The sequence below is a fragment of the Gouania willdenowi genome, chromosome 15 (assembly GCF_900634775.1).
Source record: "Gouania willdenowi chromosome 15, fGouWil2.1, whole genome shotgun sequence".
NCBI lineage: Eukaryota > Metazoa > Chordata > Actinopteri > Blenniiformes > Gobiesocidae > Gouania > Gouania willdenowi.
In genome coordinates this window covers 9,395,163-9,418,104 of record NC_041058.1, presented here as the reverse complement: position 1 = coordinate 9,418,104, position 22,942 = coordinate 9,395,163, and the positions used below count along the sequence as shown (strand labels likewise).

Genomic DNA, 22,942 nt, shown 5'->3' with positions numbered 1-22,942 from the left:
ACCACTTTCACAATAAAACAGTAACGCTAGAGCTAAAATTAGTAACACCATCACAGGTGATTTTACCTAACATGATATACCCAATAAAAAAACAATTATAATCAAAATATGACAATACATAGGGAATTAGAGTTGTGTTCTTTTATTTTTTTTTTTATTTACTATGCCATGCCTAACAAAATGGAAAAAAACTGCCACTATTAACCAAAATTAAGAAAAAAAATTAGGGATGTAAGAACAAAAAACTCTTAAAAAAAAAAAAAAAAAAAAAAAAAAAATGAAACTGGAAACTTCGCATTTTCTGGTGCATTTGAGTCTCCTTGGTACAAAAAAACATAAAATATAAAAAAATATAATTTTCCTTGGAAATCACCACTTAGTGGTATTTATTTACAACTATTGGACTAAATAAAGATAGTGTGGAAGTTTCAGGACTACTTTATTTACTTTATTTTTTAGATGCAGTCAGTACATGCAGTTTAGTAATAATGGAACACTATTGTTGGGTGAAAATCACCAGAATGTGTGCCTGTAGGAAAAAGTGGGCTTTGGAGTAGGGGAATATCAACACCTCCTAAAACATCAAAGAAGATGCTGAAGCTACCCCAGAACCCAAGACCATCACCCGCCGATGGTGTTCTCGGGTTAATCAGTTATGTTTTTGTTTGTTAGATAGGGCGACACAGAAGAGAGGGGCATGCTCACTCTTTAGGAATGCATATGTCATCCTTTCCTAATCCATTTCAGGACACATCTATATTTTTAGCTCTATGTCATGAGAGACATGGAAAAAAAAAACAAGGCGAAGTGAGGAGTCCAGTTAGACCCAGCCCACAGGGCAGGCTCTCAGACATGGGACAAGAAGGGGTGGTCCTACAAAAGACACCCAGAGTCTGCCTCAAAACAGGAGGAGGTAAACAGGAGAAATAAACCAAATAAATGTGAGATTGAGCTGTGTTTGTTCTTATTTTTAACCCAACTTAGTAAAGTTTATGGCCTCAGTTTTGTTTTCTCTCTTTGTGTGTCCTTAATGGTACTCTCCAAACTTGGATGTGAACCAGTCACCCCTGCTGCTGGCTTCCCACCAGCACCACTACTGTCCTCTCCCTTTGCTCCAGTTCCTGGGGAGTTCCCAGAAAAACAAGGCAGGCAGTCCACAAAGACACAGCCAGGCAGGGTGGGAGCTGCATGGGTTGTCTTTTTCTCTCTCTCTGGCCCATGAACAGTTAATCAGCTGTCTGAGCGTGGAGTAACTTCTCCTCAGTGTCACTTTTCCTTTTTTTTTTAGAGATTTATCTCTCCTAGTTTGTTGGATTTACAAAATGCTTGTTTTTTTACTTTTAGAGGACTTCGTACGACTGAGAAATGATTATTCAACGCATTTGGATTTCCTGGAATGTAACAGTTTGGTTTGAAATTGACTGACTGCTCCTGTGCTATGTGCTGACTGTCTTGGTAATGTATTCTAGTACCACTGCTAAATTCGTGTGATTCGGTGTGGGTATCTTCAAATTTTCACGAATCAGTCTTTTTCATTATTTCTTTTTTCCTTCTATAACCTATGAAGTACAACTGGCATTTGCAAATAGATAGAAGGGTTCCTATGATTTCCTGTGGGTCATGCTCTCTTTGCTGTCAATTTTGTTGCAGTCATGGTTTATTTCACAGCTATATACTATTGAGAGTTGCAAAATACAGTATTTGTTTACCCTTTTCAAAATGAAATGACCTGTCACAATCGAGTGTGTGTATTTGTGTGCGTGTTACTGTCTAAGAGGCAGGAAAGATAGTTTGTGGAGGCAGGAAATGAGACAGATGAAATCATGGTGTATACGTGGTATCCTTCATCAGCACTTGGTATTTGTAGTTATGCATTTTGAGTGCTGTGGCAAGGGCAAAAAGGCAAAAATAATAGAGACCGAGGCAGACGTTTCTCCTTCTCAAAAGCTCATAAACAAACATTGATTGGATTTATCTATATGTATTTGTTATCGCTTTGTTGCTTTGTTTTTTACTGCGTGTCATAAATACATATTTTTAACCATGTAAATCTCTTATTAAACACAAGTGTTTTGATAAGTACAACTCAAAAAGGAAGTAGAACGTTTCACTGCTTCTGAAGTGTGCTTAGAATCTAGAATTGAACATAAATTTAACAAAGGAATCCAAGTCTGGCTTTTTGTAAGGACAGACCAAGGTTAGTCGTTTGCACTTTTATTTTATGATACTGTGTGAAGGTAACACCTTTACTTTTCTGGGCCTACAAAAATATACAGACTCAATATCTCACTGAGTGGAATAATCTTAAAGCATTCCAATCATTCAAGGACTAAAAGTTTTTCATCATTTACATTATTGGTTTTTGACCAAGAGACCACTTTAAAGCTTCTTTTGCTTAACAAATCACATTTTTATTATTTAAGAAAAGATGTGCAATATGGTCCAGCAGTGTAAAAATGCATTACTTGAGCATCGACATAACTTTTTTCTCATAATAAATTGTATTGCTTTCCATAATTACTTCATTATTCACTATTAAACATCACTGTAATTTTATTTGTTAAAATAGTTTTTCTTCATGGGTTCTTTAGTTTTGTATAGTTCAAATGGGTTTTTTGAAGTTTTAGTTTTGATTTGGCATATGAAAAACAAATATTAGATCCTGACTTTGAGCTATTTTTGAATTATGTTTACATGTCACAAATGCATTACTGTGGAATGGATGCTTTGTGTAGATCTTGAGAGGATGTCCCAGATCGAGCGGCAAGAGCGGAGCAATCGCCAAGGGCAACGGCGTAAGCACCATCACTGGATTGGACCAGATAACTTTAATCATGACAACAGGTTGGTTATTATTAAAAAATGTAGAACAAACATTAAGATGGAAAAACTACCAATATGATATACTGTATATATGTTTATAAATATTTTAAACATTTTATTCATTTTTTTAGCACTCTAGATCAGTGATTCCCAATCGCTTTTGGATTGTGAACCAAACATTTCTGGCAACCCTCAATAATTTTTTTTTATAATTAGCTTTTGATCGCGTTTTAGCCAAGATGCGGCAGAATCAGATATTTTTATACCATATTTTTTATTTTCCATAGAAAGTGAAAGTATAGAATTAAGTTGTTTAAGATTGTGTGTTGTGTTTTAATTTGAAAAAGAAAAGTAATTAAAACTTTTAAAAAATATACTAATTATTTTCAACACATTCTCGGTGACCCCATTTAAATTTCAGGGGACCCCACATGGGGTAACGACCCCAAGGTTGAAAAACACGGCTCCAAATGCTCAAAAATGCTGATTTAATTTAAACTTCTTTTAATAATTTTAAAAACTTGCTCAGGGAGGCCCACTTTCGGTCCCCGAGAGCTCTGACGCAGCATCTTTTATTTAATTTATTTTTCCAATCTAGCATGTTTTAGATGCTACCCTGTACAGCAAACTTGATTATAAAGGGTAGCACAGTATCTGGCTTTCTGCAGAGTTGCATGATGACACAATCATCAGATTCAGGTGTTTTAGTGTTCCGTGTTAGACTGACTAAATGTTTGCATTAGCTGTGACTCAGATATTAAATTAGCATTCATTTTCAGCCAAAGTTTTTCATTCTCTCTATTTGACTTCTGATGTTACACTTCCAGGGCTCGTGTGTTCCAGCACTACGATGGCTTTAAAACTCCAAGAATCCCATCGCGAACTGTTCCATCCCAAAACAGGCACCACGGCTATCAACAAATACTGGATGAACTCCCACTTGAGCACATGAATAAGGACTGCACTTTGCTTAAGGAGCAACTGCTTAGCCTTCAAAGAATTTTACAGGTTAGACCGATACTTTTGCAGAGATTTATACTTTTTATGTAAACATGTTTATTTGCCTCTGTGAAACCCGTACGTGTTTTTGTTCTTCTAATGCCCTTGCTGCATCCTGTCACAGAGAATGCAGATAATGTCAACACGCACGCACGCACGCACGCACACACACACACACACACACACACACTCTCTCTCTCTCAACACAAAAGCTGTTGTTTTGGGCTATTAGAGAAATGTCACGTTGTTTACTTGCATGCTCTGATTTCAGCTGCTAGTTTGTCTACCAGCTAAAGCTTCGTATTTGTTTTCCTTAGTTTGACTACTCTTCTCATGCTTGCTCGAACGGTAGCTTATCACTATACACAGGTGTTCAGCATGAGCAGCAGGAAGGTATTTTCAAGCAAATCTAACATACTGTTTAGTGTGCAATATGGCTCAGTTTTATATTCTTTTATACTCGATTGGATTGGTTAAGAAATTCCTTTGGTTCCAGCTCGCTGCTGAAAGAAATACAAATAACATGAAAAGAATATAGTAGGTTCACTTGTATTTTCAAATGGAGCGAGACAGAGAGAGACGCAGTTTAACAGTTTGGCATTTGTATTGAAAAGCATCTACATGTGCTTTTATAAAGGAGAACGTGTTTGTTATACGTGCCCATGTAAAACCAATCCCCTTGATATCAGTTAGCCAGTAAAACCTTTTTTAGCAGCTAAAAATAGGTAGATTTAAGGTAAAAGTGAAGATAAAAGATGTCATCTGTTGAAAGGTCATCTTAGATATAATACTTTCTGGGGGGAGAAAATCTTGAGTGTAAGCCATTACGCACATGCACAAGTCGTTCAATTTAGTGCATACTATCTAAAATATAAGAATGCTTTGTTGCAGTTTAACTTGTCGAGTATAAAATGTAATATAAGTGCATTGAATGAATTAATTAATGTATTTATTTTATTTTGTTTTCCCCTAGTTCTGCACATGCTGTCGACCACATGTAGTGCATTTTTGTTGCAATTGAATGAATACATTTAATTTCATGGATAATTGTGACCATCACCAGCCCTCCTTAAGGAAGCGTAATAGAAACTTTATTAAAGGGAGAATATAAAACGAGAGGGCGGTGTTACACCTTGGTGAGGAGGAAAGGAACAGGGATTAACTTAAAGCTAGGGTAGGTGACTTTATCTAGATACACTTTAAGTTTTTGGTCAAAATATTGACAGATTTTCTTCGTTTCTTTTTCAGAGCACTTAAGATCTTAATTTCTGTCAACTGTAGCAACTGTAAATCTGTAAAAACTTTGACCAAAACTAACCGTTTTTTAACCAATCTCGTCTCCCTGCTCATTCTCAATCTCTCGCATGCATGAGCTCACACTGAAAACGCGTCACCGCTGACAGAGTTAAAACAGAGTTTTTGGTCACGTTTTTTAACATATATGATGCTAAAGTTTATTGTTTACTTACTGCTGAATGAGACATGAGACAACAACGTTTCTACATAATACAAGCGATGAGCTGAGCTCCTCTTCTGCAGCAGCTGTGCGCATGCATGTGAGTTAAGACGAAGCACAGACGGGAGGGGGGGAGGGCTGTAAAGGCGGAGCCGTTGGGGAGGCTACATTCAAAATCATGCTAGCTTTCATTTGGCTGTATATGTAGATGTTACAAATGAAGTGAGATAATTCCATTGTTGTGAATAATGGTTTTGTGGCATGATAAGCATCCTGTGTTTTCATGCTGCTCTTCCTTTCCTGGGTTTATTTGTTTCCAGCTTGAGGATGCTGACTCTCCTGCAGATGTTTCCGAGGAGGTTGAAGACCATGCTGCTGTGTCAAAGGTATTTAGAAAATTACCGTCTGCTTTTCCAGCTTCCGTTGACTGGACAACACCATGGTTTCCACAAAGTTGCTTCTCACTTTCTTCATTCTGTTTGCATGTTCCAGTTTGAGTCGCTGATTAAGGAAGTCCAGGTACTCAAAGAAGAGTTGAGGAGTCGAGACAAGACGATCGCTCAGCTTGCAATGCAGTGTGAACATCTCCAGAAGCAACAGCATCAGTGGGAACAGATGGTGAGTTACTGTGACAGGACTGAGACAAGTGAACAGTAATCTTTAAAGTTTAATATGACTAACAGCTAAGGATGTACATCAGTTTTCACAATGGGAAGTCCAAATGTTAAAAAGAGTTTAAACTGTGACATCAAGAGTTATGTTATCACGTTAACATCCATTTAGCTTCTCATACAAACACTTAAAAGGGAATAAAATAATAAAAATGCATTGATATGAAAAACTTCAAACATGACAGAATGTTTTTGTTTTGTTTGATTATTTATGGGTTTTAAAGATTTACACCAATCTGCTTCTTACAAACAATAGTAATCTTACAAACTACTGTCAGTGAACAATATATTTTATTTGTGGCTACTGTAGTGCTGTGTTGGACATCTCTTTTAAAAATGACTTCTTCATAGTACTCCTCTCAAATACTGTCATTTTTTATACTGCATGACAATAGAAGTGTTATATTTAATTTTATTGTACATTCCTTCTAATTTGTGTAATTGGTATTCATTTAGGGTGACAATTTAATGTTCTGTCCAGGACTGCTCACAAAACATAGCCTTTTGGCTAATCCTGGTATTATTGATGGTAAATGGACTTGATTTTATATAGCCTTTATCACCACACTGAAGCAGTCTCAAAGCGCTTTACACATCAGCTCATTCACCCAATCACTCTCACATTCACACACCAGTGGGACAGGACTGCCATGCAAGGCGCTAGTCGACCACTGGGAGCAACTTAGGGTTCAGTGTCTTGCCCAAGGACACTTCGACGCATAGTCAGGTACTGGGATCGAACCCCCAACCTCTCGATCAGAAGACGACCCACTACCACCTGAGCCACGGTCGCCCTTGATATTAACTTCCCTGTTGAATAAACTAATATATAGATAATAAATAAAGAAATACTAATTTACCTACACTGCCGTTATGAGCCCCTTTTGGCTAGTAAGATAATGAGGCTTAAGCCAGAGCCAGTGTTTTTTTTTTTTTCAAACTTGGGGTTGTGACCCCACGTGGGGTCGCCTGGAAAAAAAATTACTGATTGAAAATATGTTTATAAAAATGTTTAAATTACTATTGTTTTCAAAGTTAAAACACAACACACAATCCTAAATAACTGTATTCTATACTTTCACTTTATAAAATGCAGTATAAAAATAACACTAGAATATCTAAACGGGTCATTACAAGCTCTTAGTGTGTGCTCTTTAAGCATATACAAACAATCAATAAGCCCTTTGCAGATATTGTTTACATAATACTTTCATCCCTATTTCATGACATGCAGCTTTGTACTTGATTGTTCTCCAGCTTGACTGAACATATCAGTGCCATCCAACTGCTTCCATTAGCTTTTGTTTACTCTTAGCTTCATTAGGACAAGGTGAAAATCCAAAAATATACTGTTGAGCTAGTTAGTGATCATAGAGGACATACTGCACTACTAATGCCTTTCATTGTATGAAGGAGTTTGGTTTCCATATTGCTTCACTCCTACATGCACTCCAGTCCACACCTCCAATATCTTCCCTTCTCTACGCCTTTGTCTGGCTCCATCACCGCGCTAACATTCATTATTTTACTGACCAAGCCTCCTTGTTAGCCAAACAAAAGTATACCACAGCGGCATTATTCAAATCCTCGTCATATCGAGAAATACCAAAATGTCAAAGCAAGGCCCTGTCCGCTAGCCCCACTGCTGTTTACCGTCCTTCCAATTAGAATTAGCACCCACTCCCAACAGGCTCTTCAGACTGCAATATATTGCTGCTACACCTTCACCCTCTACAAGCAAAGACTACATGAAAAACAAGCACATGTTTTCAGTCCTGTGGGTAAATAATGAGCAGTGAGACTGAAAAAGGAAAATGTTGGAGAATGTGGAGTAGAAAACATGACACTAGGCTGCAAACTTTTTGTTGGCAAGATTGGAAAAAGATTATGTATCTGTACTGGTAAGGTAGCAGAGCCAGAAAAAAACAGTCTAATAGTATTAGCAATTATCTTTTGACAAAATGCCAATTAGTATAATTGTCTTTGAGTTTGAGCAACGCTGTTGGTGCAAACAATAGAGAGACTGCATGTTGTTAAGAAGAACTGCAATTTTAAATGTGCATTGTTGGAAGATCAAAATTGTTAGTAGAAAAAAATATGGTTTTCTTAGTCGTGAATGATAGAATGCTCTTCACATGCAGCACTATTTTTCATTCAATCTCACAAAGTTTGAACAGGATCACCATCCACGTACAGGTTTTTTCTACAATCCACAAGTAAAATAGGTTTGTGAGTCTAAATAATTCTACAGGTCTTACAGGTTTTTTTTTGGGGGGTATTTATTCATACTGCTGTGACCTTCAGTTTTAGGATTGGGAGGTCTAATCTCTTTAGCTTTTTAAAGGGATTTGTCGGTAAATCTTTGAGCTATTTTAAGAAGAATGACATGAAATGAAATGTCAGAAAATTATTTTTCTTTTAGGTACACGTATGGGGAAAAGAGGACATTGAGACAGTGAGGAAGCAGGCAGGTAGTTGGAGTTGACCTTTTTAAGCTGTGAAGGGGAGAGTACAGGCAGAGCAGACGGGTGTCAGGAGTGTTCTGTGACAGATCGGTCTCAGCTGGTTAAAGGGAATATTTACAAGATGGTAGTGAGACTGACCAGAACGCAAGGGGCTAAACTGGAGGTTGCATGCCAAGAATGTTGTTTTTCCCTCTGAGTGAGCTGAATGAAAGAACTTAGGAATGAGCACGGTACATCAGATTCTCCGTTCTTGTCAGACAGATTGGTGGGAAAGTGAGTGATAGACGAGATTGAGAGGGTTTAGTCATCTACTGTATGCAGGAGAGATGATGACAATGTAGAAAAAATGATGTTCAGTATGGGGAGAATTTTGTCTCAAAAATATTCACAAATATACCCACGATTTTCACATGTATTTTTCAGATTTTCACATGTTTTTCAGATCCACAAATACAGTACATCCACAATTTTCACGTGTTTTTCAGATTCATGAACATATCCACAATTTACACGTTTTACAATTTGTGTATAAATTTATTCAGGATTATTATGTGTAATTTTGTGCTAGCAAATTGTGAAAAGTATATTTGTGGATCGTTTGTGGATTTGATCAAAAGCAGCTGTATATCAAGCAGCAGAAATAACATTGGTCTCTATGTGCAGCCGGTCGTGCGGCCAGAGAGCAGGGACCGTCTGCAAATTACAACAAAAACATATACTACAAAGTTATCAAATAATGTCACTGGCATTTACTGCAGTAACACCAATCACTGCAGCCTTCACTTTTCCCCTGCTGATCATACTACAACTATTGGTTTGACAAAAAATACTTTCATAATTTTAATGGATTTTTAATGGATTATTAGCTCATGGATGTATTTGTGGATCTGAAAAACACGTGACAATCTGAAAAATACATGTGAAAATTGTGGATATTTTTGTGAATATTTTTGAGGCAAATTTCTCTCCATAGTTAAGGATGAAACTGTAAAGCAAAAGGAAAAGAGGGAGGTAATCTCGGCCTTTGGGCAGGGAAGGAAGACATAGACGGGACACATAGGACGAAACAAACTCGTCGGAGGACAATTATACGGTGTTAAAAAACAAACAAAAACACTCGCCTATTTGTAAACAAAAAATCTCAATTGAGATTTTGGCACAAATCTCCATTTTAAATGTTGCAACTGTAATGTTTCTCAATATGTACCCACTTTATCAGAGAGCTGGTGTTATTGTAAAATCTACATCAGGGGTATCAAACCCATTTAGGTAAGGGGCCAAATGCAGACCAGTTTAAATTCAAAAGGGCCACAGATTACTTTAATGTGTCCTAGTTTGTACTAAATAACATACAAAGCATGAAGGCACAAACATGTTCAAACAGTAAGTGACAGATATCCCTCCCTGCAGGATCCACATTTAAATTTTACTTTATTTTGTGACTATTTTTTTACTTAATTTGTGGGAATTCTTTGGAATAACTTCAGTAAAATTGCAAGATTTTAAAAGAGTTTTTACACAAAAAAAAATAGGATTAAAAAAACGACATGTGATATATGCACGCAAACCACATCAAATGTTGTTTTGTTTCATTGAATTTGTGTATTTGAAGGGACTAAGATATATACAAGTGAATTGTTTGGTAGTTTAGACAAGAATTCATGTTTTCCCCTCTCATTTTTACTATTTTCTGTGGCCTGAATTGGATGCTCTGAATGGCTGGATTTGGCCCTTGGGCCTTGAGTTTTTGATGCATGTGAGCGCCAACTCCCATTAGGAACTTGAAATCTTTTGTGTTTTTGTTCATCTTAATTCATGTTTAATGTTATTCCCCTACAAAAATTCCCATATCTCTTTTAAATATTTTAATGAAAATGACTAATACATTTTCCTCTTTCCTGTTGCCACATCAGTCTGCTCAAGGACGCGCAGTAAGATGTCAATGTAATCACCAGAGGGCCCCATCTTTGATTCAACAAAGCGACAGGATGTCAGAGAGAAGAGGGCAACAAGGCAATGACAAGGCTACCCAAACATACTGGAGACCACCAAGCAACCCTGTGAGTTAAAAAAAAAAAACACTTCCAGCATCACTTGAGTGCATCAAAATCTGATTACTGCAATGAGTTTGTATCAAATGCAGCAACACACATCAACAAGGGAAAAATGCTAATGATTTTCTTCATTAAAATCTTTAGCAATTACCTGAAAGAACTAAATTATTGTCAAATTTTTCTAGTCTAACAGTAATTGCCAATCCCTATATCACGTCTTTTCTATTGAAAGCAGATTATCAGGCCGTGTGCACGTCACACCGCACTCATCACTTAATACTTGATCTCAGTGTGCGGGCACTTGTGAGGCTGCTGTTGATTTTGAAGTGATGGCAAAAAGAAGAGAGAGCACAAGACAGACGGAAAGCTATTAAGGTGGAAAATAGTGTCTTCAGTATTGGGGCACAAGAGCATGATTGATTGAGCAGCGTCAGCGCCACAGGCAGGGTACCGCGCACACACCACCATAATTGACCTGCTCTTAACTAAAACGTGTGACACGCACACAAACATGCAGAGTAGACCGCACACAGCTCAGAATGAATATAATAAATGTTATGTATTCAGCTTTAACATAGATAAGACAAGTGTGCAAATCTCATGATTATCAACATTATTTCACTATGGATTTTATTATTTGTCACACATTGACAACAGGTGAAAAATAAAGGAAAATAGAAGTTGCCAAACCATAGGAAGCTTCGTTCCTACTCTCCCAAAGAGCATATGCTTTAACTGTTGCTATAGCAACTAGCAAAGAAGTGCCAGCTGTACTCAATGGGATTCATCCCCATGGTGTGAACATCTATTTGACCTCCAGTACCTGATGTTTTGTGACAGACTACAATGCAAAGACACGGTCAGGTTGTTTTGCATTCCTTTTACCTGTACCTTTGCTAGACTTGGACTCTTTTTGGATTCTGGCAGAGATGCAACACGAGTCTATTCCAAGCACCACGCCACACGAAACCCTAAACGTTAATGGAGAAGACCCACGACCCCAGTGACTGAGGGAGAGACAGAGAGCTGTTCTGTGTGTGAGTGAGCAGAGCGGGACGCAGCAACACATCTGTATGTGTGTAGGGGAGGGGCACTGTGACTCGCCTATCACAGAATGCAGACGCATACAGCTACCCAATGAGGATTTTCATTCAATCCGAGCACAGATATTGACTCGTGTTACTGTAATTTCCGGGCTATAAAGCACACTGTTTTATTGGCCGCATTACAATAATTTAGCAATTTTCTAAGAAAAATTCACACAAATGCTGCAGCCTAACATAGGCCGCACTCATTGGCTGATGAGGGTGCCCTTCAGACAACTCGACCAATTAGACGGAAATGTCCGTGTTTCAACTGATAAGTTTCCTTTACTACATGAAGTCACCTCCTCACTGCCCCGCATCTACATATCAATCCATTTACAGCTTTTTATGGTCACTTTTTACTGGAACCAGACTGATACACCGCTTCATCCGCTCTTCTTACCGTGAACTACCACGGAGCGATCACAGCGAGTCAGACTCTGAGTCAGGATATTAACGCGATCGCTTCTGAACAAATCCAACGTGGTGATTTGGCAACTTCATGCTGTTATGCTACTGTTACAAACTGGCTGACTTTTACTGTAGACGGAGCGCTCCGTCTGTCCATAGTCCTTACAGAAGTGTCTCCATCAGCCTCAGAGTCCAGAGCACCGATCAATCCTGAACAAACCTAACGCGGTGATTTAACAACGTTATGCTGTTTATTCTTCTATTACAAACTGGATGACTTCATCCATGCTATTGTTGCAGTGGTCTCTCTCTCTCTCTCTGACAACATTTCTCTACGTCGTTGCTATGATGAGGCAGTGTGCATCATGACAAAATGAGTGATCAGAATGATTCAGTATGAGCAAGACCGATTTAATGTTAACAATTTCATTGTTCCACCTGGTCTAATGTGACGGAGCTCAATTTTGTGGCTGCATGAAGCTTATAAAACTGGGAAAAATCCACAATTTTGCTGCGTCATTGTTTCAGCCGCTAGGTTCAAAGCAAGCGAAAAAAGTAGCGGCGTATAGTCCAGAAACTACGGTACTCGTATAATACTCGTACTCGGCAAAAGTGCTTTTTCTGTAACGGATACATGTTTCAGCTGAGTATCTCTCTCAACTCAAGCAATTATATACTTCATATTTTGCTGACTTTTGGTTAATGAAATGTGGAAGTAAACTGTTTGATTGACATTTTGACTTTCTACGCACTTTAATTGATCATATATTTTTTTCATTTCAACTTGATTTCAGACCAATTCGGTCCATATCAAAGAGGTACAAACAACAATAAGTCCAATATATTCACATAGCACATATAGTCAAAACGCATACAAACATTCCCGCTAAAGCTTCCAATAACAGGAGGAATATCTTGTCACTTATTGTAGGCTCAACCAATGCCTGGATCAACTAATTTTTTTAGTTACATAACCTCAGCATATTTTTAAAAATAACATTTCTGAGCACAGCATGAAAAGTTACAACATTATTACTTGCAAACAAATGACTCGCTCTTGTAGATCTAGGTACTTTGAGCAGAATTCTAATGGCATCATTTTAAGCCATCGATATTTTTATTTTTATTTAGCTTTACTGTAACTGCTCCACAAATGGGCTGATCCTCATCTTCATAATCTAATTATCGGTATTTCAGGGAGTAAATTCATTAATCTGATAGTGGTGTTTTGGAAGTCTTAGAAAATGTTCCTGACATGCCTAATGGTTACAGTCATGAAGTAAATTATTTTTAAAGTTTTAGGTCTTTAACTTGTATTTTATAAATTAATCTTCTTCAAAGCGGTTTCCGAAAGATTTAACTTTTTTTGTGTGAAACCAAATTTTAGCCTTAACCCATTTCTTCATCCATCACTTGACTTTTCAGCACTTTGTAGGACGCCTTGGACTACACATCCTAAAACATCGCCTCAGGCGCCACTTCCTGCCATTTCTCATTTTAATCAGCTTACAATCCCATTTGGTCCAAAGGCAGGCTAAAGGAGAAAAAAAAAGTGGTCTCAGTGTGTGGAGTTTGTAGAAGTCAGTTTACCAAAGGCAGACAAGCATTAGACACACTTTTCACAGCAAGATGCACATGCAGTGCACAGGAAAAAAAATAATCCTCTTTGTCAGCAGCGCATCAGAGTAAAAATATAAACTTTTGGAATCAATAAAACTACACAAAGGTGTGTAGCATTTTAAAAGCCAAGCAGCACTATGTTTATCTGTCTGCTTATTTTCCATGTGCCAGAAAGACCAAGATTGTTTGTGTTGGTTTATTTGTGTGAGCGGGGTGAGCTTTGTGCATCAGTTGTACTCAAGTGTGGGGGACACAGTGTGTGACTGCACAAAGAGTTCAAACCCACTGAGGAGCAAGAGCCAACCTTGTTAATAACCTAGACAAACAAACATGCAGAAGAGCTGCAGCAGTGAAACAATGGCTACACAAAAGGAAGTGTTTCATCAGAGGCATACAGAGAGGATAATTACCGCTACACTCCCACTCCCTCCCTGGCTCGCCACCATCACCATCCTCTTCTTTTTATTTCTTGCACCACTTGTATCATTTTCCTGGTTCCGCTGGAGGTTTCTTCCCACTGTCGCTAAATGCTTGTTCATGTTCATGTTTCTTACTATGGACTCTGGATTTTATTAAGCGCTTTGAGATGACTTTGTTGTAATTTGTGCTATATAAATAAAGTTGAATTGAAAATTGAATTAAATTTATTGCTCTGCTTTATGTCATTTTCTCTTTAATTTATTTTGTGTTTTTTGTGCCTCTATATTTTCTTTATTCACCATCATTCTGCCATTGATATTTCTACTTTTTTAACATCTTATAGAAATAAAGAGATCTTAATTATTGTTGTTATTTTTAAAGGGTACCTGTTGTGAAAATGTATTAAACAAAAATTGGGTTTGATATGTGCACCTTTTTATTAAAATAAATAAATAAATAAATAAACACCATTGAAAGAATGATTTTATACCTTCGGGCATAAACTATGGAGAGTTGCCCTTTTAGACAGGATATGACACACATTCGTTGATTCTTGTTAGCTGTTGCTAGGCAATAGTGTTACGTTGGTCTACAGTTTATGAACAATGGTGGAGTGGTTGCAACAAGGGAAAAACCTCGCAGAAACATTTATTTTGCATCTCTAAGCCATATAATGACACTAAGTCAGAGTTAACCAGACGTTGGCTCCATAAATTTGGTGCAGTCTTGGGTAAATATGCTATTATTGTCATTTAGTACTATAAGAAGTAAAATAGCTTTGTTACAATAAGGGAAAAAAAAATCCCAAACACCTTTATATACTATCTATAGAATGCAGCGATAACAAAATAAACAAGCTTAGTTTCTGCTCTCTCAGTTGTGTTGCAGACATCCGTCCAGCACTATCTGGATGATTGCTCCCAACACAGCATGAAGCGTAGGTGGCCGACTCTTTCCCCAAAGTGAAATGGTCACAGTTTATCTTCACAATGAATTCCTAACCCAGCAGAAATTGTAATGAATGCAGGAACAAGAGTTACTTTTCATCCTGAATAATATATTGTGTTCTAATGAATTCAAGCTCAGACATTCTCAGCAGATGAGTGGGAGATGAGAATTTTAGTTGTGACGTACTGAAACAGTCTGGTGTTTAAAGGAAGAACATTGAAAAACATATTTTTTTTAATTCACTTTAAGAAGAGTCTGATATCTCAGTGAATGGACTGTTAGAACTTCTGTTTTCTTTAAATGTCAGTGGTTTTTGTTTTGAAATGTTATACCTTGCATTATTTATTGTAGCTCTATCCGAGGCGAGGCTTTCTTATTAACTTGGGAAAGTTATGATTTTTATGGCTGTAAGGATTTTGGGCTGAACACAGTGGCCACCATTTCACTTGTTTTAGTTGGACACTAAAAATGCTTCTAATTGCTTAGTTACGGCTACTTTTTGCAAGCTAATTTTTCAAGTCCAGTTGCCTCAACAAACTTACTAAAAAACATGAACTGGTTGATGGAGAATCTTTACAAAAATATTTACAAACTTAGATTAAAAAAAAATTAAAGATCATTTGCTGGAAACGATTATGTAAAAGGTTGAAATTGCCACTTAAAAGTTGTTTTTTTTTTTTATCTCCACCGTATACACTTATTGACATTTTGGGATGTGGAGTCCAGTAAATGGACGCATAGAATTTTTTTTCTTCATTCTTACAGTGATTTCTTGTGTTTTTTGCCAGACAGGGAGAACAGTAATCCACATGACACCAGTTTTTTGGTCTAGTTTCTTTATCGTCCCACTCCATAGCTATGTTTCCATTACCCTTGGAAATGCGCAAAATCTAAATAGCACAATAAAAATTGGTAATGGGAACACCTACATTTTGGCAAAACACTCAAATATTGGTCAAAAATACGCTCTCATGAGGAGGTTTTCCAGGCATTTAGATATTGAAATATATTGCAAAAGCGCAATGGGAACACTTTTTTACAATTGGACGTTACAGGACGGGACGTTCTGTTTGCTCTCCAAGAGAACATGGCATGGCACTTGTGGAAATGGAAATCATTCAACATGCTATTATACTTGGTCGACATTGAGAAATATGGTTTTTATTTCGCAAAATACTGTAATGGAAACACAGCTCATGGGACATTCCATTTCAGCTGGTTACGGATTATTCCTTGTAAACCCTATAATAACAACTGTCATTGTTTTGCCACAACTTTACATCCTTGATAGCAGTAGAAATGTGATGAGAAGACACACGGTAAGAAAGAAGTAAAAACTCTTCTATGGATCCGTCTACGGGACTCCTCATCCCACAATGCAATGCTTGTAATGTGCTTGTCTCTTGTTCCAGCTGTCTAACAACTCGATCCATGCTCTTTAACAGCATGTTTGTGTGTATAGTAGGTTCCCTGCTTGCATGTGTGTGTCTATGTTCTAATGTGTCATGCCTCTGTGTCTTTACTCTGTGTAGGGCGTGTTACCCACCCCCTTGCTGTCCCCGTGGCAGGCACAGCACCAAGGCTTGACCCGTACCAGCATGCCCCAGCGCAGGCAGAGTGAGTCACTAACAACCTTTGCAGCTTTATCTCTGTTTGCCCACAGCACAATGAAGCCCACGGTTTTCAAAAGAGCGTCAAATGTTGAATAGCTATTAATTTTCAGTTTTGTTTTGTTGATTTTTTGCCCTAGAAGCATTTGGATTTACTTGAAACTAGATTTTTGTAGATGCAAAAATGAAAACAGTGCAGCTTATTCTCTACAGCTCAAGCTTTCTCTTATGAGCTGGATTTGATTTCTTTAAACAAGCTGCCTCTAATAGTCATTGAAGGTAAGAAAAACATGTTCAGTCATTTAAAAGTAACAGAACGATCTCATAGCCTTTGCTTATCCATTTTCCAAACTACAATTGTGTGACTGTAGAAAGACAGTTGCAGAGCGATAGCAACACCACAGCCTCATAGCTTCAATTCAGTTTTTATTTATTTTTATTACTGAGCGACAAGAAAAGAAGGCAATAAGAGGGTGCACCGCAAAGGGACAGAGTATACACTACTAGACTGTAAGAGATAGCAGAATTAGAGCTGCAGTGTTTCTTTGATTTATTGTTGTGATCTGGTGTTTGTCAAGAGTCAGGTGAATAGCTTTTTACCCCAATCTTATTTGACTCAACATTCATCATTTTTTTTTTTTTTTTTCAAAAACTGGTCAAGTTTAGATTGTGTTTAATCTCCTTCCAGTTATTTGCATCAAGCTGATTAAGAACATCTTTTAAAAATAGCATTACCAATGTGTAGAATATCACAAAACACATTTTCCATCATTTTTTATATAATTTTAGAGACCACACATAAAGGGTGAATAAGGTAAACTCACCCTATGATATTTTAAATGAAAAATAATATACCTACATATTGCATTAAATTGGCTTGTTTAGATCTAATGTTTGACTTTTTTTTTTATTGCAAGCATGAGCTTTTTCTTAATTCAATATTAACTAATGATGAGATCTATTCAGTGTCTTTCTCTGGTGTTTCCAGGCTGCCTCCCTCTCTCTGTGTCTCCTGCAGCTCATTCTCACCTATTCTGTTTGTCTCTCAAATATCTGACAATGACTCTCTTCCACCTTCTCTCTCCGTTGCCTTTTACCTTCTCATTTATAATGTCCATGGGCAAGGAGTGGAGCCACTAGTGCACTACTTCACTGACGCAGCGTGGTACAGTAACCCTATCTTTAACATGAAATGATACATGCTGCCCTCTAAACCCCCACATCATGCCTGCTGGGCTGTGATCTGGTCAAATGCGGCATGACAGATGCATGTCCATCTGTTTTATGATTTTATTTTTTTTGCATGAATAGCATTTGTTTTTTGGTTTTGAACATGTGCAATTGTCATGGTACTGTGGGATGAAAATTGTTTTATAACGGTGTATTACAAAACATGAACTCGTAGTGTTTTCACAAAATTTTATTAATTTTTTTTGTCAAATATTTTATGTACAGGAGTCACTGGTGTATGCTGATTGGTTTGCTTAGTTCAATTCTTTAAATTTTTTATTATTATTGTTTTAAATGCTTGAAAAATTGATGTGCATGACAGTGTTGGTAAACATTCAGTGAAGAGTTGTTTATTTTACAAAATGCATTATTTCATGGGATCACCTCAAAGAATTATGTCTGCAGAGATGAGTAATATTTCAGTTTACCATTGTCTTATTGGGTATCTACATCAAACAAATCAATGAGCAAAATGCCTTATTGTAGGGGTTATCAAAATTATGTTGAATTAACAGCCACAGCCATTTAATCCCTTTGTTGGTTTCTCTACTTCTGATGTTCAAGTATAATCCCACATATAATAATAATAATAATAATAATAATAATAATAATAATAATAATAATAATACATTTTATTTATAATGCACTTTACATTTGAAACAGAGTGCAATAATGGGTGCATAGGAATAAAAACAGGTTTAAAAGTATAAAACAGAAAGTGAGACGTGCAATATTTATAGTAAAAGCAAATAAAAGCTGCAAAGTCCAAAAGGGGAGGGTGGGGGGGCACAATGTCCAAGATTGTCTGTTAGGGGGAGAACGCTCCATGGAAGAGGAAAATGACAAAGTTCCAAATGAAGTTAAACAACTGCATATTTTTCTTTTTTTGTGTGATAATTTATTTGCTTCAATACAAAATGAATCACGGATTGTCGTCTCTTCACTCTGTCAGTGCCTTTCCTTGAATGCAAGTCACGCAAAGGCTTGTGTTTTGGTTCTGATGCTGATTCACTGTCTAGCTGGGGCTGAGATATCTACTTCCTAGCTGCACTTGGAATAATAATTATCAATTATTTACACTTGCAGCAGGTAGCTTTAGGTAGATGTAGTTGCTCTGACCCTAAACGGTCTTTACAAACCATACCTTATTATAAATGTCAACACAAAAACTTGTCTTTTTTTTTTTTTTTAAGCCTTAATTCCAACATGATCCCTGTGTTTGTGTTTTATTGCAAAGAATGGTAACTTTTGATTTGCCATACTGATATCCATGAAGTATTAAATGTTTTTAAAATTTTAAAATCTCAAAGCCTTTACATGCATCTCCAATGAGTGGTGTTTACAGAGGCTTTTCAGACTACACTGTGAAAAGGGGACCAGGAGGTGGAGCTGTGGGCCCGGACTTCAATTCCCTTTTAAAACTAATGACTGTTGGTAAAAATACACCCTAGTCTCAGAAATCCTTTAACTATCAACAGATAAATGTAAATCTGTGCTCCCTTGGTATTTGGATAGTTGTTCCAATGCATATAGTGTTTGTTGGAAGGTAAGGTAATCTTTTTGCACCAAACGCTCTCCTCTAATGAACTAATTGCACCAATTATTTTCAGACATGTAAAATAAGTCTATATAAATATGAAGACCACAGTGAAAAGAGTTGTATGCTATAGCTCAGGGTTGTCCAAACCTTTGTAAGTAATGGAGAAAATGTGAATTATCACAGAATTAAGACCTGTGTAGATTTCTGACACTCATAAAACAAGGTTTCGCTACATTATTTACTTTTACCTTCTGACTGAAGGATACTGCTGTGCTTTCTACTTGACATCTTGAGGAATGATTTTGGTATCTCTATAAAAATGCAAGATTTACCTAAAATCAAACTATAGGGCATATGTGTCAAACTCAAGGCCCGGGGGCCAAATCTGGCCCTTGAGACCATCAAATTTGGTCCTCCGGAGAAAATACAATATGACAAAAAAGAAAAAAACATGAATTATTGTGTAAATTGCCAAATAATTCAGTTGTACATATCTCAGCCCTTTTAAATACAATATTGTAATTAAACTCCACAATATGTGGAGGATCACAATTTTCCCCATGCTTTTATCACATGACTACAGTCATTTTAAATCTCAAATTGTTCAAAGGACTCAATTTTCCTGAAATTATTTCTCATAATTTCCCGAAATTCAATCAATTGAATTTAAAAGAGAAAATCCTGTATGGACTGATATCAGTCACTTACTGCTTGAATAATGTCGGTGGCGCCGCCTCACATACTTTTTGTAACTTTTATACGTATGCGTCCCACTAAAGATCAAACTACTTTTTATTTGGCCGCTGAACTAAAATGAGTTTGACACCCCTGTTATAGGGAATAGGACAACATATATACAATTTAAAAAAAAAAAGCTTATATAAATGTTTTAAGTTAAATAATATTTTCCTATTTTTTGCAGCCTCAAATACTACAGTCTTTACACCCCAACGAGGACCTCCACCAGGGAAGACTAATAAGAGCTCGCCCCACCGCGGCCCACAGTAGCTTCAGAAGATGTAAATCAGAGGAACCAGCCTATGAAGGTGCTGACCAACCTTTTAAAGGTCTTTTTCCAGATGAGTCTAGGCCAGTAGATCCTGGCGAGGGGAATCGTTCCTGTAGCACCGCGTTACGCAACCCAGTTTCTGGGACTCCACGGGGGATAAGTGCGAGAGATGGTCCAGTATCAGCAGCTCCGTCTGCAGCACAGCAGGAGTGGAGAATCCCCGCTGTGACACTAAAGAACACTGTCACCCCTCCAGCTGCTGGTTCCACTTGCTACGACACGCTGCCGCCGATTCGACTTCACAAGCGCATGCCTCTTCCTACATCCAAACCAGGGGGCACTGGTGGCTTTGCTTTGCCGAAGCCGAGGTCTTCCCCAGTATTGCTGGCAAACCAGTCTAAGCTGCTTCCGCCTCCAACTAAAGGCCTTCCCTGCTTTAACAGCAGGCCGCAGGTGCAGGCCCCCAGTGCTTCGTACTTTGTTGCTTCAGCCTCACAGAACTTCAGAGACTTGCAGGGATACACAAGGAAGAAAGCAGCCAGAGAACATTCAAACAACTCGTGTCAGCCACAGCCTGGATCCCCTTAAGCAGCTCACGCCTCCTCAAGCCAAAGAATCCCTGCGGAGGTGAAATTTGTTCATGAGCACAAAGCTAAAGTTACTCCAATGTTGACAACAGTCCTTTTTTTTTTTTATTTATTTATTTTTTTCTCTTGGTAGGTTTTCTTTTTGAGTTGTAACAGAACTAGCTCTAAGTACAGTATAGGCTGGTACACTGCACTTGTTGATGTATTGGTAAACAGCTTAAACGGGATGCATTATTTGTTTTTGTATGACTCACACAACTCCATTAGATACAGATTGCGTTATTTATTAAACACAGTTCAGTTTCTACAGTCCCATGAGACATAGACACATTTATACTGCTGTCAGAGGGAAAACCAGTAAATGGCATATGGAGAGGGTGAAGATGGATAAATGGCACCAGAATTATAATACTGAAATTAAAATCAGTAAATAAAGAATAAAAAACAGCACTACGTAAAATAATGAAATAGAATAGTATTACTAGTATTTAGGAAACTCTTACCAAATGTGTGAAGCACATTAATATTTATAAGAATCCCTGGGTAAGAAATTTCAGAAGTTATAGATTAAAGTGCACTTTTTCTGCTTGATCATGTTAATTTAAATGCAATTAGCATTGTGAGAAACCTCAGATGCAGGCTGTGATTGTGATGGTGGGCACACACACATATTTTTTTTGCCAGCATTTTCAGGTGTGGGAGAGTATCAATGTGGTACTTCCACCATTGTGGGGGATCTGACTCACCAACAGACTGACAGACAAATCTGTTTTCATCCGTTGGTGTTGTTTCTTTGGTGGTTCTGAGGCTGTATCTCAGCCTCCAATATGACTGTGCTCTTGATTTTCTCCACTTTTTCTGCAGTAATGTTTGTTGTCTTGAACCTGGGATCCACTAACGATGCCACGTCTAGCAGGGCATCAGTGGCAGGGTCAGCAAATCTCTCCCTCAGGTAATCCAGGATGGATTCATTGACGGACTGGGTCAATGGAGTGTCATCCTCCTGACCTGCCAAAATACTAGAGTGGAAGCAATGAAGCACAGGCTTGACATCAAACACTGAGACATTGTCATCACCCGATAGAGCATCTGTGAATTTGAGGAGAGGCTTTAGAGCCTTGTGCACTGACTCAAGTACTTCCAGGTTTTGCCAGGTCAGAACGAGATGCCGTGTTTGCATGTCTGAGGCCAAGAGAGACACGGCGCAATCCTGCTCAATCATCTTTTGGCTGGATCTCCAACTGGTAGGACACTCGCTCATCAGCTTGTGTGCAGATACGTAGCTCCTTCTCCGACTGAGTGAGCAGTTGCTCACAATCTTCTTACAAATGGCAACAGCACCCCCAAAATGATGGGTCTTGCAAGCTTCTCTCACTTAATTTAGCAATCCAAACACTCATATGAACACATAAAAACATTTGAAAATTATTTTTTTTTATACCTTTAAACAGACAGATCTCGGGCAGATTTCAAATACACTTTAAAAAGGTTTTTTGGCAAATGTGTGCATTACATTTATATTATGGTTAATGTCTTATGTTGACGCACCAATTTTTTTATTTCATTAAAAAAAGAAAGTGTATTTATTAATTGCATGAAAAAAATCTTTCAAAATGGTTATACTAAAACTGCTAATTGAAAATAATCTGTTTAAAAGTGCCTGAAAAAAAAAAAAATGCAATACTTTGACAAAGTTTTAACTACATGGAAAAATTATGAAATGGTCATATAGTTTTTAATAGCGTGTAGCAAATTATGAAATGCTGTCAGCATTTACCACTGTTGGTAATAAAACTGATTAATTTCCAATTAGAGGGAAGCTAACCTACAGAAATCCTCACCTATGGCAAAGTGCAGCTGGCGATCAAAACAGTGCAGTGTGGTCCACTCATTTAGCTTCACAGCTTTGATTATAATAGCTTCATTATCTGTGGTGATGCACACTTGTTCCATGACAAGAGAGCATCTTCCTTGTGCAATGAGCTCTCCTGTATAAGCATCAGGGAAAATGCTT

The 22,942-nt window shown here is 37.6% G+C and overlaps 1 protein-coding gene across 8 annotated transcripts in view; it reads left to right on the top strand.

The window, feature by feature from the left end:
- Positions 1-22,651, top strand: part of LOC114476473 (serine-rich coiled-coil domain-containing protein 2-like) — a 43,449-nt gene extending 20,798 nt beyond the window's left edge. Inside the window, exons 5-12 of one of the 8 annotated variants that reach the window (XM_028468029.1) lie at positions 2,736-2,844; positions 3,651-3,831; positions 5,599-5,664; positions 5,771-5,896; positions 10,328-10,474; positions 16,485-16,569; positions 17,688-17,727; positions 20,255-20,457. In XM_028468029.1, coding sequence (XP_028323830.1) covers positions 2,736-2,844; positions 3,651-3,831; positions 5,599-5,664; positions 5,771-5,896; positions 10,328-10,474; positions 16,485-16,569; positions 17,688-17,727; positions 20,255-20,309 — 809 coding nt within the window. In that variant the 3' untranslated portion in view covers positions 20,310-20,457. Of the gene's footprint in view, positions 1-2,735; positions 2,845-3,650; positions 3,832-5,598; positions 5,665-5,770; positions 5,897-10,327; positions 10,475-11,368; positions 11,776-13,389; positions 14,099-16,484; positions 16,570-17,687; positions 17,728-20,254 lie in introns of those variants that run through there. The other 7 variants (XR_003675594.1, XR_003675593.1, XM_028468030.1 and 4 more) reach the window with 7 other exon arrangements.
- The last annotated feature ends 291 nt before the right edge of the window (positions 22,652-22,942 follow it).